The 19,994-nt window shown below is 35.7% G+C and overlaps 1 protein-coding gene across 1 annotated transcript in view; it reads right to left on the bottom strand.

Annotated features, from left to right (window-relative positions):
• The window catches only part of LOC149529428 (uncharacterized), a 95,204-nt gene extending 80,515 nt beyond the window's left edge, over nt 1-14,689 (bottom strand). Inside the window, exon 1 of the mRNA XM_089808544.1 lies at nt 10,733-14,689. Within this exon, the coding sequence (XP_089664670.1) occupies nt 10,733-13,667 (2,935 nt within the window). The 5' untranslated portion in view covers nt 13,668-14,689. The remainder of the gene's footprint in view (nt 1-10,732) is intronic.
• Between the last annotated feature and the right edge of the window lie 5,305 nt (nt 14,690-19,994).

Here is a 19,994-nt window from a genome sequence, read left to right as displayed (position 1 = left end):
ATTTTGTATTCCATATGTATCAAATCCAAATTGAAAACACACTCTCATGGCTTTTTAGACTCATTTAATTTTGCATTTAAATTCTGCAACAAAATTGTTTAATTTGTTGATTATTGACAAAATTTTGCCAAGTTAAAAATTTTAGGCTTGCCAAGTATCTTCAAGTCCAAGTCTACAATTGTGGGTACTATAACTGCAAACACTTCATCCTAGTAACCAACACCTATCAATACTTTACTTTGGACTGCTTCTTCACCTTAATTTATACACCATCTTACAGCCCACTTCTTGCAACCACAATTCATTTACCAAATTCTGAGATATAAAATCAGTCTACAAAAAATGTATCCAAAAGAGAGTCTGCATTTTTGTACTTGATGCAGATTTTGATATGAAAGAGCTCCATCATCACTTCTTCCTCTTTTTCATTGAAGTGCACCCCCAAAAAATCCATCTACTTATGGAAAACACAACATCATCTCATCCAAATCAGAATCACTTTGAACCTCTTTCCCTTCGTTCATTACTACAATGTTATCCTCGTCCCTATTTCTCCGAGATAGCTATAAATCTGGATAAAGCCTACAACATTTATCTTCCATGTGCCTTTCATCTCCACAATGGACACCTTTAGTTTTGGTTTATTCTTTTCCTCTGTCCTATTGGACTATTGTTTTATCAATCGTGATACACTGATACACTGATAGCAGAGAAATTGCAGTGATAGAAAAATTAAACAAAAATTTCGTCATGTTGTGAAATAGACTGTGATTCATAGTTCATATAACTAACAATGACAGCAGAGTAGCAGCAATAAATTGACACTAAGACAAGGTTTTTATTTTATTGCTCAAACTTCAAAGTCTAAGTTCCTGGTAAATATGGTAGCATATGAAACTATAATGCTACTAAGTATAATTATGCCCCTCCTAGGTATCAATATCAAAAATACTCTCTAAATTTCAGTTAATGACTTAAGTTGTGGCTCATGCCAGTTGCTCCTCCCTGTCAGTCTATTTTAACATTTTCAAAATTAACATCCCAACATGCAATCAGAGGTTGTAAAAACTCAAAAGTCAATTGATTTTGAAGTTTTTAACTTTCAAGGCATTGTAAATTACATCTAGTTTCTCCACTTGTCCAGGGATAAGCATGTTCCTCTTAATTGATTGGATGAAGCTAGATGTGGACTAGTTCCTCTCTGCAATGGAGTAACTAGCAACCTATCAGAGTAGGTAAATGGAAATCTGCCTCGTCTCTGATGTAATCATTCCATGCCATGTCAAAAGTCCAATTGGGTCTTTTGTGCAAGAGTGAACTTCCATAGTTCCTGGTTTTCTAAATGTAGGACCTTGAAAATTGACAAATTGAATCCAAATCTTCCAAAGGTTTGTTTCCCTCCTCGGTGTTATACATCTTCTCAAATCCCTTCATAAACCCCTCATTTATCTCAGTATCAGCACATGAAAGAGCTCTTCCAAGACAAATTAGTTGCAAAGCACTAGGATGAAGCAGTATGTGAATTGTGTTCCACCTCGTTATGACAATAGGCTCGATATGCTCCTCATAGAAATGTAGCTCAACATCTGTCACAAGTTGGTTACTTCGTTTAATCAAGCATGTCATCAAATGAGCAAGCATTATCACTTATAGTGATAAATGATGGTTCGGACAACTCCATTTCAAACACAGAAGTAATGTCCCCTTTTTAATAGGATTTAATAATAAATAATACTAATAAAATTAAAATATAAAAGAACAAAAATAAATTATAAATTATAAATATAAAATAATAAAACTAAAATATAACATAATTAGATTTATTTAAGTTAATGAAGGGTCAAAAGGCAAGAAATGAAACATTGTCTCCCTAAAATATAAGATATAAAAAGTGAGAACAAAGCTTCATTTAATTGAGAAAGGAGGAAGAGAACAGAGAAGGTGTAAAGCAAGGAAGAATTAATAGAAAACACAAACAAAATGAGAAGAAAATAAGGAAGTGACAGCTTTGAAAAGAAAAAGTCATGAAAGGATGTGACACTTCAAAAGGGCAGTAGTTGTTGAAGGTTGTAACCTTGCAAAGGGAAGCCATGATGAAGAGGTGTGACTCTAGCCCACGTTGGAAGATATAAAGATTGTTACATTTGAGGAGCACATCCAAGGGAGAGAAATTTGAGGAATAATGTATTATTCTCAAAGGCAACACTGAAAGTAGTGATTATTCTATGTGCTAGCCCGAATAGTTTGATAAGTTTTATTGTTCGGCGAAGAGGTGTCTTTTGGAAGGTATAACGAGAGGTATGTTGAGACTCGTTTGGGTGTCCATTCAATGCAATATCTTTCTATTTAGGAGCAGACTTATAAAGCAGATCTGAGGTTCTGAAAAATCAGATTGTGTGGGATTAAAAAGATTGTTAGCAAATTTTAAGTAACAATACAAGCAGACCTAAAGAGTGAATTGTAGAAGACCTATTAGTTAAATTGAGAGCAATCTAAGAGGTTAGATTTATAGAAAATTTAAGGCAGACTTAAGCCAAAGTTTGGAAGGACTTAGTTCAAGAAGACCACTGAACACCGGTAGAGGGAAATGTATATACAACAAAGACAATCAAACTTAAGAATTGATTACCCCAAGAGATGGATTTGGTCTTAGTTGGATGTTCTTGCCTCTTGTGGGCTAAGTGATGAATTGATTACCCCGAGAGATGGATCTGGTCCTAGTTGGATGATCCTTCCTCTTGTGGGATGAGTGATGAATTGTTTACCACAAGAGATGGATCCAGTCTTGGTTGGGTGTTCCTGCCTCTTGTGGGCTAAGTGATGAATAGATTACCCTAAGAGATGGATCTGGCCCTAGTTGGACATTCCTGCCTCTTGTGGGAAAAGTAATGAATTGATTCACCCTAGAGATGGATTTGGCCCTGGTTGTGTATTTTTGCCTCTTGTGGGCTAACTGATGAATCACTTGCCCCACAAAATGGATCTGGTCCTAGTTAGACATTCATGCCTCTTGAGGGATGTAAGGCAAAAGACCATGATGAATTTATGATCAGTTTTGAGATCATACTGCACAATTTGGGGACATTACAAAGGCATTCCATTAATGAGATTACATTATATCATATGATTCAATTAATGACCCTAACTCTAGTAGGAAAGATACGTTATATTGATTATGTTGGAATTGTAATTTTAGGGCAAAAATAGGGCATTAGAAAAGGGAACATTACAACAAACAAGGAAATTGAATAATATTTACTTGTAGTCTTCACTAATACGTGATTTTGGGGCCCTTGATTACCCTTCATTATTTGTTAGTGGTGTTAGTGGCACAATGCTTTATTTTTGCTTTCCTAGTTTTATTAATTTGGTTCTAGGGTTCTCTTTTCCTAGAAGCTTTTGTAGTTATAAAATATAACCTCCAGTGTCACTAACCTACTTTTGGTCATATATGGAGTTTTACATAATTTTATTAATTTCGTTCTTTCTCCAAGGCTTGGAGAATTTATATTAACATATTTTAGTTGCCCCCTCAACAAGCGACATATGTAAAAGCACATACATTAGAGTACAAATGAATTGAAGAAAATTTGTACTTGATAGTAGACCACCAACCGTCATCAAGCACCCTTTGTCTCACCTTCATCTATTCAATCTTTGATTCAGCTCACTTCAAGTCACCACAAACTACTATTCACTATAAAGCCTCCTACAACTTCAGCATTTCCAACAAAATGAAATGGTTAGCATGTCAAGCCTTAATTTTTGGAGTAATTCTTTCTTTAAAGTCCATCTTTAAAAATGATTGGAATAATATAAGAGATGTGGTGGTTACATACAAACATTTGTACATCTCTAACTTTTAATATTGTTTCCTTCACCTAATTTATTTTTCCAATATCTTTCACAACATGTACATAGAATACTGTCCAAGAAATATGTCTCTAAATGCCCTCAACCATCAAGCCAACTAACTTACAAACACAACCTAAATCTGTCGTACATTGTACAAATGGTAGAAGGACCAACCTCCTCTATAACCACCCTTACAAAGCCAAACTATTAATCAACCTCCTCATGTTTTGCAAAGTAATCAACAAGTATAAGAAAGTACCCACCAACAAGATATGTAGCAATAATACTAGTGACTAGCCAATATCATATATCAATCCACCGATCCATAATGATGGAACAAACCTATCCTAATCGATGTCCCTCATGCCCTCTACCAATACATTTGCCTTTGAAAATTGTTTGTCAAGAGAGATATTGTACTTTAGTTCCTTCAAGGGCTACATTGTAAGGTTAAATTAACAGGTCAATGTCAATCTATCAGCCCACTACAACCTATCCCAATCCATGTTTGCTTCTTGTCCTCCAACACTACATTCACCTTTAATTATTGTTTAATGAGAAGGTTAGTATGCAATTTTTTTGTCCAAGAGCTACATTGGAAGGTTTCAATTAGTTATTTTTTCAACATTTTTTAAAACTAAGGCAACCTAATCAAATGAAATGGGATAGCAAGGGCATAAAACAATTGACTGTTGAAACATCAGCTTCCTCACATTGTTGCAATTTCAACAACCTCACCATTGGGTTCCGCCTACATTAAAAGTGATATTCCTCTTCCCCTTATCATAACCCTCTCCGAATTATAAATTCATGTGATCTTGAACAAATGGCAATAGTGTGAGTGCATATCTATTACTAGTAATTTTTGCCTCACTCTCCCTACAACTTAGCCATCTAAATCAAGTAGTCAGATGTTATTTGCCCACAAATCCTAAGGGGTCCACTCACCTAATAAATTACAACCAATTCTACTATAACTCCCAAGAAAACCATTTTTTGTAAACCTTTTTACAAAAAGAATAATTGTTGCCCTCACACTTTTGATTTGACTACTGCTAAAAGAGGTGGCAAACTGCCTAAGGGCTTTTTAAAGTTAAAGGGACCTTCTACAAACCTCTCAAAAGAGAATAAAAGGCACGCAAAACGGTTTGTAGGTGTTGCAAAAACTTGGTTTTGGATTTTGAAAAGAACAGGAGCCCTTCAAACTCCCTTGAAGTTCATTTTACCTTGGGTTTATTACTTCTTTGTTAAACGTCTCACACTTGCCACTACTACTCATTTTTATACCAAAGGTGAAAGATACAGTTGACAAACAGCTATAGGGCTCTGATTTGGGAACTTGCAACAAAGCACAAACTGGAAACAAAAAAATAAAAGTAAAAAATAAAGAAAGTCCCCAAAATTTCATGATGGAAAACAAAAATGAAAACCAACTCTTATACAGCCATGGTGACGATATAGTCTACCTTGCAATGACCAAAATGTCTTCAAATAATGCTTGCAGCATGCAAATCACATCCCCTTCCCTTCACTCCCCTTCTAAACTTTTATCCTTCATCTTGCAAAATTACTGCTGCTTAGACTTCTTTCAAACTACTGATAAATTGATAGTACGCCGAAAAACTCTTACCAACAGCACGAAACTAAAACAAATTTTGTGTTCATGTTTGAAGACTTTTGAGGTTGCATAAGGAGTTGGGAGGGTTTGTGGACTCCACAAGCCCCTTCTCAAAACATTTTTTTTAAATAATTGTCAAGTATATTTTATTAAATGAGTGAAATTGGGCACCCCCAAATCATTGAGGGATGTCTCAGATAGCCCCACTGTACTGTCCCAGGGACAGAACAATGTCTCACAAGTGTTCAAGTGTTTTTATGACATCATGGAGAAATGACAGGGTTTGGGAAAAAAATAGGACAGCCAAGAGATGTCTCCTTTGTCCCACCATCTAGGAAACATCAATGAGGAAAGGATGTTATTTTAGAACCAAGAACGTATCCTCATGGAAGCTTGGGAAAAAAACTACTTTTTCAGAAGTTTCTTCAAGTCTTCCACAAGACATAGCCCTCGTTCCATGTGAGGGCATGGCCTGATAACTTAAGTCTGGCAGATGAAAACTGGTGCTATTGAACAAGCTGATGAAGGCTGAAGTAAACCTCCATCTAGGACACCCACTGAACCAACGTCTCAGTATTAATTTCTCCATCAGATGAATCCATCTCAATCTTAGCTACCATCTTAAATACACTGTGTGGATGAGCCTCCTTGTTTTGGCTCAGTACTCACTGGTTTTTCCTTCTGCTTAGGCATTCCCATTTTCTCAGCCTAGCTCGCTTGAAATTTTCAATCCACTCTATATTTCCTCTGCTGTGAAGAGGTGGAATAGGTTGATCATATCCTCCTGCAATGTAAATACGCCTGGACTTTTTAGTCAAATCTAGGCTTAAACTCAAAATCATATGAATTGTTCCAGCCTTTCTCAATTAGCGTCTCAAAATTTGACCAAGATGCTCTTCTACTCTTCAATGTTTATAGCAAACTTGTATTTGTGTGGATTGTGGGGATTAAGATTGAAGACACATTTTCAGAACTCAATAAAGTCTATAATATGGAGTATGTAGCTTCAAAAATTCTTAACATGGCAGGGTTCCTATCCTCTTATTGAGTGAGTGTTATACAGAAATGACCACTCAACTTACTCATTGAAGTAAAAATAGACAAAAGCAAGTGTAGGGAAGAGTTGAAATGGCAGGTGTCAAGAGGGGAAGTGAAACTAAATGACAGGGCATCTAAAGATAATCCATGCCAAAAGCAAATTATGCTTTGCGAAACAGTAAAAATGTCTTTGTGGTAGGAAGTTATATTTTTTAAGAAAGCAAACAAACAAATAATTTTGTCAAATGGGAGCTCGCTAGTTTGAAAACCACTTAAGGGGTAAGGTATAGAGAGGTGGAAGTAGAAATGAACTCTCAAATTGTTGTCAATAAGGTGAAAAAAGGTCAATGTCCTAATTGTTAATTAAAAGCTATCTTCAACAGAGTTCTAGAGTGAACACTGAAAATTGAAATTGCTCTCTTCAAATTTCCTACTGCTATATTTTGCAGAACAAAGTTGCTGAATTTATGACTAATCGAAGGGTAAAGCAAAGGGAGTTGTCTATAATTAAAAGAAAGGATATTGTATATTGAGCTAACTAGGCCCCAAATATGACTCGGCCATCCTAGGTTGATTTTTAGGTTATGGAAAGTCATTACGAAGGAGTAAGGTTTGTAATTACAATGCAGGTAGCTTGCATGCTTTAAAGCTTGGCAGGACTTTAGATAGGTCCACTGGAATTAATAATTCATAGTGTCATGCAATGAAGTGGCACATTGAGCAGTCTCATTTAGTGAGCATAACTGGATTTTATGGGTTGGCTATGGTAGTTTGTGCAGGTTGAGCAGTGTGTGCGAGGTTGAGCAGTGTCATTCAGGTGTGCATAGCAAGATTTTTTTGGGTTGGCTAAGGTACTTGTGCAAGGTGGTGGTTGTTGGTTTGTGTGGGCATTCTTCCATCAATTGCAAGAGGTGAACCATCTAGGGATCCATTATGGCAAGGCCTTAGATCATCGTTTAATGAGAATCGACTATGAGAAAGGGACCAACTTGCAATTCATCAAGGCAGTATTAGGAAAGAGGTTCACTGAATGGTCATTCTAGTCAAGTGCTATGACTGCACAAGACTTCAAGAATGAGCTGAAGAAGGTTACCAAGAATGAGCTGAGACAAGATCGCATAACAGAGTTGGTGATTTGGTTAAATGGATGAAGCAAAGGAAACAGAGATATTCACATATAAGCCAATGTGTGTGTCTGAAAAGTGGAGGTATCAATCACCTGGTGTTGCAATGGGAACATTGATAATGCAATTGCAGGAGGAGGTTCGTGAGCTTTGGGTCACATGGTGACCTCTTTCCATATTAGCATTGGTAAAGCTGACAAGCAGTTTCACAATATAACTACATGAGAATGGGTTGTTGACACAGGTTGTGACAAGAACAAAGGTGATGAAAGGGCTCAAGATTCATGAAAGGTCAACTGCAGCTCGTGTGTTTGTGCCTACGTTGGAGACAACCCCGATTTCAGAAACAGTGTATACAAGTATATCTCAAGAAAATGGACAACAGCTCCTCTAGGAGGTTGGGGCAACTTCTCCTCAATTTTGCTTTAGGGTTTTTTGCAGAGTGGCTTGGTACTGCTAGATTTGTTGGGGTTTCTAGATGAATACTTGAGTTAGTATGGTTCATTGTGCGTCTAGCATATAGTGTAGGGTGTCTTGCCTACATACCATCTATGTAGTAGTTTCTGCTAAATAACCTAGTTTATAATTTATTTTTTAACTGATGCAGGGTAGGGGCCCCATATATAGAACCACTCAATGTCAAAATTCATTTTGTTAATCCAAAATCCACATCATATGAGGGGCACCAAAAAAATTCGTAATAGGAAGAATAAAGTAATGCCAAGACATTTTGAGACCTGGCAGATTGCAATTCAAATTTTGGCAAGATTCCCTACAGCTGATTCATAAGGATCTACGCAGTTGTAAAAAACACTATTTAGATCGTAGCATATTTATTATTATTTATTCTAGTTAGACACTAGACCACAAACAATTCTAGATATAGTTCATCGAAGCTTACAAGTGGAGAAAGCACTGAAGAATCTAACTAGGTTTGCAGTGTATAACTGTGAGAGTAACCCCTGTTTAGTCAACTCATTTTGGCGAATGGTGCATATTGTTCTTGATGGATTCCACAACGAAATTCAATATTCCCTTTATTCCACCAATAATATCTACATTAACTATATCAACATTCACAATCCTTAAGAAACTTTGCGCATAGAACCATAAACAGAACAATCCTAATTTGTGCATTCATGTGAATTCTCCAGCAAAGACTGGCCTGTCCCAAGTGAACAAATGACTACTTATTGAACAAAATCGCAAGGTAGACCACTATATTTGGTAACAAAATATCGATATCAACATCAAACAATACAATTGAAGGCAAGTATGAAGAATAGCTATATAGTATAGAATGAAATAAATAGTGAAAAGAAAACCAATAAATAACAAGTTTGATTCCCTGACATGAAACCTTCTGGGAAATGGATAACATCAAGACCCTTATTTGAAACCTTCTGGGAAACGAAAAATATCAAGACCCTTATGTCAAAGTTTCTGGGAAATGGATAGCATCAAAAAAAATGACCTCACAAGGCTTCTTAGAAAATAAGGCACCATAGTTATGGCTGAACCTACCTACTTGACAGCTGAATAAGTTGACACGATAAAGCATCAAATGTGTTTTGAAACTGATTGTGTGGTGCACTTCATAAAACAATTGGATGAGATTAAGTCTATAATCATTGCAATTAAAAATTACACCAGATTAGCTGAGTGGAACGTTATTGAGAAGAGAACTCCATGGAAAGAAATGATATGACGATCAGTTTCACAAGGAATCACAATTCTTAAATTTTCAAACTAACACGCCTCTCAGACAAGCTGAATGCTTCAAGGCATACAAGTTTGTCACAATGAGTAAAGCCATGAGATCCACATCACAAAGCTCCCAATTTCCATTGGAAATTGATGACTCAAAAACCTAAAGCTTTATTAGAACTTGAAGAAATTGTTAACAGAAAAGACACAATTTCTCTGTTGAAAATTGACAAAAATGGATCAAATGTTATCATCTTCAATGTAGGAGCATAAGGACCACTGACAGTATATCCAGCCTTTCGTTCCAGACTGATATTTGCACAGTGAGGAAAAAAGAAGCAGATACTTTCAAGACTTAAGTGCATATAGTGTTTCTATTTACAAACATAATCACAGCTATAAATCTTGGAAAAAGTTTGTGCTGTATGGAATATGTAATCATAAACCCAACACTCCAGGAAACCATTCTGGGTTGGAAGAATGTCACTGGATAAGCTTAAAAAAAGAAATGTCTTGGATTTCCAGGGATGTTTCCTGTTTGTTTTGCAATGTTTAATGGCTTTTTAGTAATTTTATGTGAGTTTTTTTAAGCCAATTTCAAGAACTGTTCAAATGTTTTAGCTTTCCTTTTGTTTCTCATCAGACTAAAATTGGACCATGGCCGTATTTCTATGTAAAAAAGATATCCTATCTTTCCTTCAATATTTGAATCAACATAGCTTCACACACAAACATCAATATCCTTTTGATAGTACAAAAGCCCTTTCCATACAACTGCCACCTTGGTTGCATGAATAATCTCTAGACAATGAATATGAAGAAAGCTTGAAGTAGAGCTATATGCTGTGCTGTGTAAAGTGTGAAAGCTTGACATTTACAATGGCTAATAAGAAGTGGCACAAATAAAATCAGATGCTGAAATATAACACACTCATAAAATACTTTCATATTGATTTAGACCATAGAGATGCTACATAATCTATAGCTCAACTGTCAACCACACGAAAACTTAGAAATCATTGGTGATTGATGTTGCACCTCATAAACTTTAAATCTTGCCATTCACCCTTTCTGATATTTTGGTTTCTATCCTTACATTCTTCATGTTTAATATCTGATTCTTAAATCCATAGTTTGATCTACAAAATTATAGGGAAATAATTTTACAGGTGAAGCTCATAAGAACACATTCAAGACAAATATGAGCATACCATATAAAAACAAATATAAGCATTCTCTTATGTAGCGAATTTTAAGAAAAATCAAATCAAGAAGCAAACTTGAAAGAATGCAAAATCATGGGATACTTATGTTATTATATTCAACATGAATTACAGAAAATTTCAGAATTAATAAATTGAGATTTTCTTGGAGAGGAAGCATGTCTTACCAGGAGCAATGTAGCCATATGAACCTGCAACAGCAGACATGGACTTTGAATATGGCACATCAATCATCTTGGCAAGTCCAAAATCTCCTACATGAGCTTCAAAGTTATCGTCAAGTAGAATATTATTGGACTTTATATCTCGATGAATAATGTGAGGTTTGCAGTCATGATGTAAATAGGATAGCCCCTCTGCTGCTCCCAGAGCAATTTTATATCGAGTTTCCCAATCCAATACAGATGACTTTCCATGAAGCAATTCGCCTAAGCTTCCTTTTGGCATATACTCATACAAAAGAAGATTTGATTCCTGATGATAGCAAAAACCATATAGCTTTACAATATTGCGGTGTCTGCTTTTACCAAGGGTAGAGATTTCGGCATTGAAGCTGTTTTCTACGTTGCTTCCTTCTCTTTGTGAAGCTAACTTTTTGACAGCAATCAATTCCCCAGAAGGCATGGTTGCTTTATATACTGTTCCACATGCTCCTCTCCCAATCACAACATCCTCAGAAAAATTATCTGTGGCTTTTACAAGATCCTGGTATGTGAAGCCCTCTTTTGGGAAAAAATAAACATCTGAAGTAACAGGATGCTGGTCTTCAAATGGGACAAGCACACGCACTGGACGCCTAAAAAAACAAAAAATGCTAACAATAATAGCCAGTGAAATTCCTCCTACTACTGCAGCAGTTATGGCCACGATTTGGCCCATTGATGTTTTACTTGCTTCAGGAGGCAAGACAGATGGCCATGAATACAAGGGTTGGCATGCATCCAAAAGAGGTTCTCCACAGAGCCCTTGATTTTCAATGAAACAGCTAACAGGCATCCTGTGAAATATAGTTATATTAGGCAATGGCCCAGTAAGGTTATTGTATGAAACATTGCATACTATTAAACTTGATAGCTTTGCAAATGTTGGAGGAAGTTGATCAACAAATTGATTATTGTTGAGATAAATAGATTCTAACAAGCTTAGGTTGCCTAGTTCAGCTGGTATCTGCCCAGACAGCCTATTCCAACTCAGATTTAAAGCAATCTGCAAACCTGTAAGTTGACCGAGCTCTGGTGGCACAGGGCCCGAAAAGTAATTTCCACCCATCTGCAGTTCTGTCAAATGGGAAAGCCTTCCAAGAATGCCAGGAATCCTTCCAGACAGTTTGTTATCAGAAAGCATGAGCAACTCCAAAAGAATAAGATTGCCAAGCTCTTTTGGAACACTGCCAGTAAAAGTATTTCTGCTCAAATCAAGCCGTTGTAGCTTTATACAATTGGCAAGCTGCAGGGGAACATTTCCAGTAAGCTTATTTGATGAGACATTGAAACTCACTAGCTGTGAAAGATTCCCAAGCTCAGGAGGAAGGTGACCCACCAGATAGTTATTGGCCAAATAAAGCCTTTCCAAAGTTTTGCAGTTCCCTATCTCTGGTGGAATTGTTCCACTGAACTGATTCTGATATACTTCAATAGCAGTCAAATTTATAAGCTGGCAGAGCTCAATAGGTAGACTACCAGTTAGCTTGTTGTTTCCCAGTCGCAGCTGTATCAGAGATTTGCATGTCTTCACTCCATAAGGAATATTCCCCACTAATTGATTGGACCAGAGGTTTAATAATGTCAGTTTCTCTGATATGCAAACATGACTTGGTATGCTTCCACTAAGACTGTTCTCCGACACATCAAGAATTGAAAGATTACTGTGAACTCCAATTTCTGGAGGAATAGTGCCAGTTAATGCATTGTCAAAAAGTTGTAGGTGCTCCAGACAGGTCAGATATTGAAATTCAATTGGGATGCTGCCACTGAGTTGATTAATAGAAAGATCCAACTTCCATATATTCCGTAAGTGTCCCAGTTCTCGAGGAATGGTTCCATTAAGTTTGTTCTGAAACAGATAAAGCAGGTGCAAACCATTTATGTGGCTGAGCTCTTTAGGAATGAATCCACTCAACATGTTTTCAGAAAAATCAATCTCTAAAGCAGATGTACAATTGCCTAGCTGCCATGGAATTGTACCATTCAGATTATTCCTATAAACATATAGCTTTCTCAGAGCTTTCAACTTCCCAAGCTCCACTGGAATCTCCCCAACTAAACTGTTTTCATACAGAGCAATCATTTCTAAATTGCTGCAATTTCCGAGCTCTTTGGGAATAAGACCTGAAAATTGATTGTCCCAAAGTACTAAATTTGTCAAATTCTTAAGTTTTCCCAACTCCTTAGGAATTTCCCCTTGCAATTGGTTTTGTGCCAATCCAAGGACCTGCAAGCTGTAACACTCACTAATTTCAGGGGGAATGGGCCCTGACAACAAATTTTGCCCAGCTCGAATAATCTCCAAGTTCTTGAGATTTTTCAATGAAGGAGGTAATGGACCAGTAAGATTATTGGTATAAATAACAAGTTCCACAAGAGATGACAGATTGCCAAGTTCAAGAGACAGATTTCCCTTAACATAATTCTCAAATAAATAGAGTTTTTTCAAGGATGACAACTGACCTAATTGTACAGGGATTTCACTTTCTATCCTATTGGTGCTCAGATCAAGAATCTCCAATTGCGCGAGCATTCCAAGCTCAGGCGGTATCTCCCCTGATAACTTATTTTTGGAAACATTCAAAACCCTCAAAAAAGTCAAATTTGAAATACCCGCTGATATGCTCCCTGTTAAATTCATGCCACTAAGATTGAGTGACCATACTCTAGGGCCACCAATGCTGTTTTCGCAGCTCACACCTTCCCAATCACAGGGATCCAAATCAGTAGGAACCCAACTTTTCATACGGCCAAATGTGTCATTTACACTTCTTTTCATCTCCAGAAGATGGTATCCTTCTTGGTTAAGGCCATGCAGACGTACCACCCAAAAAGCAACCAAAAGTACCTCCAAGACAAAACTCCGGGTATTCTGAAGTACCCACATGCTGTTTGCCATCTGATTACAAAAACCACACCCTCATTTGGTGTCAGCCCTACTCTGCCCTTCCCTGCCCTGTACCTGTCCTATGAAATCCAGTGGGAAAAGCTAGTGCATCATCATCATAACCATCAACATTTGAAGCAATTACAAAATGCCATGAAAACCCACATCCAGAAATGCTAGCGAAGCTGTGAAACGAGCACTTAAACATGATAAAGAATCATAAATTATGCAGAGGCAACCCCCTCATGGCGTTTCAGCCTTGCCCGTCTGCCATAAAATCCAGCTGAAGAGCTAGCGGATAGAATATTAAATCATCGCCATTGAAAATCAATAACAGGATGCCAGGTATGCAAATAAATCATTAACTAACCAAACATCCTCCATGTTTAAAAATGCTGTAAACTACAAAATCCTACATCCAGAAACGTCATGAAAAAGCTCAGACATTTGCTAGAAGATGCAGAGGAACCATAAGTTAATCGAACATATTTGAGGCTTGTCAAAAATGTTTAGGGAATGTCCTACAAAACACGCGCAGACTAGAGGCTAAAGATCCCTGTGCACCATGCAATGACACTGAAATGTGACTATAGAGATCAAAATCAACAACGTCAAACCCCATCTACCCTTCCAAGCTATTGAATTGAATGAAAACAAAACGCCAACAAGAGCAGAGCACTTCTTCTCTTCTTCTACAATGAGTTTGAGGAAAAACTACGAAGACGTACCGTAATGATATTTGTTAAGATTTGAGTTGAAATTGAATTCGCGGATAGTGCGGTGCTCAACATTCCAGCTGACAATGATTGATCTTCCACAATCTCACAATTTTCAACTTGCACAGTGGCTGGCAGTCATGGAGAGTCGAGACCACTTTCCAAGAAAGGCTGCCAGTTCGCTGAATCTTATGTGGTGATAACGTCATTCAAAGGACTCACCTCTCTCGTGGAAAGTAGCAGACACCATAGCATTATGGATCCTGCAGGCTAGAGTCCAGATGGAGTCTATTCTTTATTCATGTCCCCATTGACTTAAAAATAAGCAATTCAGAAGACCAATTCCCCCACGGAATTACCACTATTGGTAATACTTGAAAATTTCAAGCTCGCACCTACAAGGCGTTTACTTTGGGATTTTGTGCCCACCATTAACTTTTATTAAGCCCCACCTTGCAGCATGCTCGTTGTTTTTCATTTGATTTTGTGACTTTGTGGGGCCCTCAGATATCCATTTAGATTCACTGTTGCTCCCCAGTTGCAAGGCTGCACGCACGCACATGATAGCTCCTCCTATCAAACTTTTGATCCGACTGTACAAAAAAGAAATGCACTTTCTCTACAAAATATCAGTCCCCATGGGAGGTTTTGAATTTTGTCTCCACATGATTTTCAATATGTCCAATTATTGGACAAAATTGTTGAGATTCTAGAGAGCTTATACGGTTTCCATGTTGTTTGTACATGAATGCTACGCAAATTGTTACAAAATGGTAGGGAGCTTGACATGTGTATACAAGACTTTGTATGGTTTATAAGATCATTTTGTTGTTAGTTTGAAATATTTTTGGCTGTTTTTAAGTACAATAATGATCTTCACTTCATCTCTCCTTTATTTCTTATTATTTCAGAACTTTATATTAGATTTCATTTTTAGTGAGCTAATTATCTACCGTAAATTAACATTAGTTTATGGGATCATTAAAATAATATTAATGTGAGGTGGAAAACAAAATATGTATAAAATATTTATAATTAAAATTTATGAAAAAAAAGTAAAGATGGTGCAAAAAAAATAGACGGACCTTCGAAAAAAATTGTCCCATAAATGACAAAAGCATCTATTCAAAATTACCATATGACGGGAGAGTGATATGTAGGAATAGTTTCGAAGCCATAATCAAACTCCATGAAGAACACAATTCTAAAATTGAAAATCAACAACATATCTCGAAGATCTCCAATCAAAGGATTACAGAAACATTGTTTTTAGACAAGATTAAAACAGATCTGAATGGAGTTGCTAAGGACAATGGGTGGCAAACAGTTAGAAACCCTAGAAAAATCAAAAAATGACAACTTTTAGAAGTCAGAAATACAGAAGCAAGTAGCCTTAGGGAAAGAGAGCCACTAGAAAATAGAGCCATAGATGCAAAAATAAGGATGGATAAACAAAAGTTTTTCTTTGCAAAAACAAAATAGGTGGACTAGGCACCACAGTATATCATGGCAACTACAATAGGATCTTAGAGCTTGGTTAGGGTAAAACTTAACAACATTGAGGCAATCACTATTATGAAGCCGTCCAAGATATCAGCAGCCAATAAGGTACGTTTAGGAACCAAAATACCTCCTTCTCATTTACCTCTTTTGAATCCTCCTATAACACAGGTCCATATATCCCATCACATAGGAAAACCTCATCTCAAAAAGCAGCCCAGTTTAAATTTGGATCCTTTAGAGCAGAAATTTTAGAGGATAAAACTATTGTGGTTGAATCTTCCAGGAAACCCCTTAATAATAGAGTCAATAAATTAGTAGAAGACAGAAAGCTTCAAACAACTTCCACAAATTTAGGTTGCTCTCAAATCCAAATTATCAACAACCAACATTCAAAGCAAAGATAGAATGAATGTCAGAGAGTTGGGATATATGGATACTACAGTGGCATAGGTAGGAACATCTCCAAATTAACAAGCTGGATATAGTGAGTGTACAATGACCAGGTAAGTATCTCTATCATATCAAGTAAATAATTGATTTGTTGTCATTGTAGAAATATTAATGTTAGAAACAAGATGATTTCTAATTCTCAGTGGTTACTTAGAATTCATGCATTAAAAAAAATTCCATGGGAACCAAACTTAAGTGAACTAAAAGTGAAACTAAATATAGTTCCAACATGACTCTATTGCAAATCCATGCCTCCAAAATTAAACCAACCTCAAATTATAGAACAAATAGGAAGAGATCTAGGAAATCTCATAAGATTAGAAGTAGGAGATAACCTATCAAGTGACATCAAAGTTTGATACACAACCTATTATTAACAGAAACTGATATAAAGGATCAGATAGAAGTGTGGGAGATGACACATTTAGAACATAAGGACATTAATCAGACAATAATAACAAAAGACTAGAGGAAAATCAGAACATACACTTAAGAAGTAAAGGAAAATGATCTCTATTCTCAAATAAAGACAAGGGAACTAGCCTTAACAAAGAAGTAGGATAGAGCATAGCAGAATAAGTCAGTAAAACAAATAATATAGAAGTTAACAAAGTATAGAGAATGGGAAAAGAACACTCAAAATAAAAAGAAATCACAAAAAAAAGTAGCAAGGAAGATGTTCTAGAGAAAACATAAGATAAAGAACAATGCACTAAGGATGTTGTTATTCCACTAGCTTCTTCAAATCATTCTAGTAATGTGACTATTAGAAAGAAGAAAAAGAACATATCTTACAAATTCTGGCAAATGTCAAAAAATGGAGAAGACCCGTAGGTAAGTGAAGATAACAAAAAACAACAAGAGCAAAGAATAACCAATCAAAAAGAGGATATTCAAATGCATGTTGAAGTAACAACCTTCCTTGATAGAATAAAGGCTATCAATATAGAAGACCAGAATGAATAAAAGAAACAAGGAATGGACAAGAGTGGACAGTTAATCAACAACCAAGTTTGGGAAGAATTTGGTGTAATAAGAGAGCAATGTCTAGAAAAGCCATAAGTAAACTCATATTAAGGACAAGAAAGAGATAGGGACCAAGACCTGGTTGAAACTAAGATAGAAGAAAGGATCTGGAAGGAAATAGAAGAAGAAGAAAAAGATTTAGAAGAATTTAATGCTACTAATAGCTTAATTAAGGACCAAAACTACCTAGAAAAGCTAGGAATGGAAATAAATCAAGAAGGTGTGAAAAAACCAAAACGTGAAAAAGAAAAAAAGAAGAGGGGGAGAAAATCACTTCGGGAGCTAAGATCTACATCGGGACAAGCTAAGGATCAAAAAAAGATAAGTGAAATCATGAAAGTAGGGAAGGGGAAGGACCTTCCCATGTACCAATGAGGATAACAACATGGAATGCTAGAGGACAAAATGTCTCTAACAAGAAATGCTTGCTAAAGAAGAATTTAACTTATTTGAATTAGATATAATTCTAATTCAAGAAACTAAACTGAACAAAGAAGAAGGTAATAAATTGGAAAAGAAACTAAGCAGTTGGAATATGGATCTAATAGAATCCAATGGAGCTTTAGGAGGCATAAGAATAATTTGGAACCCTCATAAAGTACCAAGATAACCACTAAAAACAATTGGATGGGGAGCAGAATTAAAAGTTTTAGAAATAATATACAATTTTCTCTCATTAATGTTTATAGGCCAATCCAAATAGGAGAGAAAAAAAAGGACATAGAACGATATTAATCATTTTATGGAAGATAACAATAATAATAATGAGTGTGTTATAATCAATAGAGATTTCCATGCAATCCTAAAACTACAAGAGAAATGTGGTGGGATACAACCAGTAAATTAGGTAATGATAGATTTTAGAGAGTGGGTACAAAACAACTTATTGGATATATCCACCAATAATGGGGTGTACACGTGGAACAATAGAAGAAAAGGGTTAAGTTATATAGTGGAAAGATTAGAAAAAAAAATTATCGAAGGAGATCTTAGTGACATGGAATTGACATTACATACCTCCATTGTACCCTTTGCAAGCTCTGATCATTTTCTTGTCAATATTGAACTTTTAGAGCCTATTAAACCAACAAGGAACCCATTCAAATGCGAAAAAATGTGGTTTATTGATGGCAACTTCATGGATGACATTAGAAGATGGTGGCAAGAAGGAAACTTTAAAGGATCAAGAATGTTTTTCTTTGTTTCTAAACTTAAATTATTAAAAGAACAAATTCTAAAATGGAACGAAACCCATTTTAACAATATTTTCAAAGAAAAACTAGAAAATGAAAAGGAGATCAAAAAACTAAATGAGGAGATCATTAAAAGAGGTATGGATAATGAGAAATATTATAAAGAAAAATAATTATTAACAAAATAGGAGTCTATATTAGAAAAAGAGAAAATTTACTAGAAACAAAAATCAAGAGAAAACTAACTATAGATAGGGGACCGAAATACAAAAAAAAAATCACAGTAGTGTCATTAATAGTAGATCAATAAACAAAATTCAAAAAATAAAAAACAACAAAGGGATTGAAGAAGAGGATCTCACTAAGATAGCTAAGATATTTGTAGAATACTATAAGACTATTCTTAACAACTTCAATTTCTCTAATTTGAAAGCACAATAAGCTATGATGGAAAATATCCCCCAAGTAGTCAATGATTTAGACAACCAGTTTTCAACAAACCCTTTTACATTAGAGGAAATCAAACAAGCTTTATTAGTATGAATCCAAAGGAATCACCAGGACCCAATGAATTTCATTTTTCTTTCAAAAATGTTGGGATATCATAGGAGTAGATCTCTGGAAAGCAATTGAAGCAACACAGAATGCAGGGTCAATACTGTCAAAGATTAATCATACTTTCTTAACACTCGTTCCTAAGAAAATGAATTTTGAAAGACCTAGAGATTTCAGGATGACAATATTATGTAATATGATCTATAAAATATTATCCAAAACACTAGCTCTTAGACTAAAGAGTATCCTACCTAAGATCATTTTAGAAGAAAAAACAAGATTTGTACCAGGAAGATCTATTCTAGATGGAATTATAATCATTCAGGAAACTATACACTCAGCAAAATTTAACAAAGAAGTATGTATGCTTATGAAACTAGACATACAAAAAGCTTATGATATAGTAGATTGGCAGTTCCTATGTAAAACATTAGAAGCTTTTGAGTTTTCACGATAATGTATAAAAATCATTTTTAAATGTATATCAACTCCAAAGATCTCATTGTTGATTAATGGCTCTCCAAAAGGTTTTTTTAACATTTCAAGAGGTATTAGGCAAGGCGGTCCTATTTTACCTTTTCTATTTATCATTATGGCAAAAGCATTTGGTAGAGAAATAACTAAAGCACAAATAGAAGGGAAAATTAAAGGAGTGACAATAGCATAAAATATCCTGAATGTCTCACATCAACAATTCATAGACAATACCATTCTACCAGGGGAAAGCACATTAATAGAAGCTCATACCTTCAAAAAAAAAAATGTATTAAAATACATGAAAGCATTCTAGGCAAAAGGTAAATGTAGAAAAATCAGAGAATTTTTTCATAAATGTAGAATAGGAAATGGAGGAAGCCATATGTAGAGAAATGGGATTCAGAAAAGGTGTATTCTCA

Source organism: Cupressus sempervirens, chromosome 11 (genome assembly GCF_028749045.1).
Source record: "Cupressus sempervirens isolate cs-2001-9-10 chromosome 11, ASM2874904v1, whole genome shotgun sequence".
NCBI classification, from domain to species: domain Eukaryota; kingdom Viridiplantae; phylum Streptophyta; class Pinopsida; order Cupressales; family Cupressaceae; genus Cupressus; species Cupressus sempervirens.
Note: the sequence above shows the minus strand (reverse complement) of the source record. Positions and strands in the feature narration are given on the sequence as shown.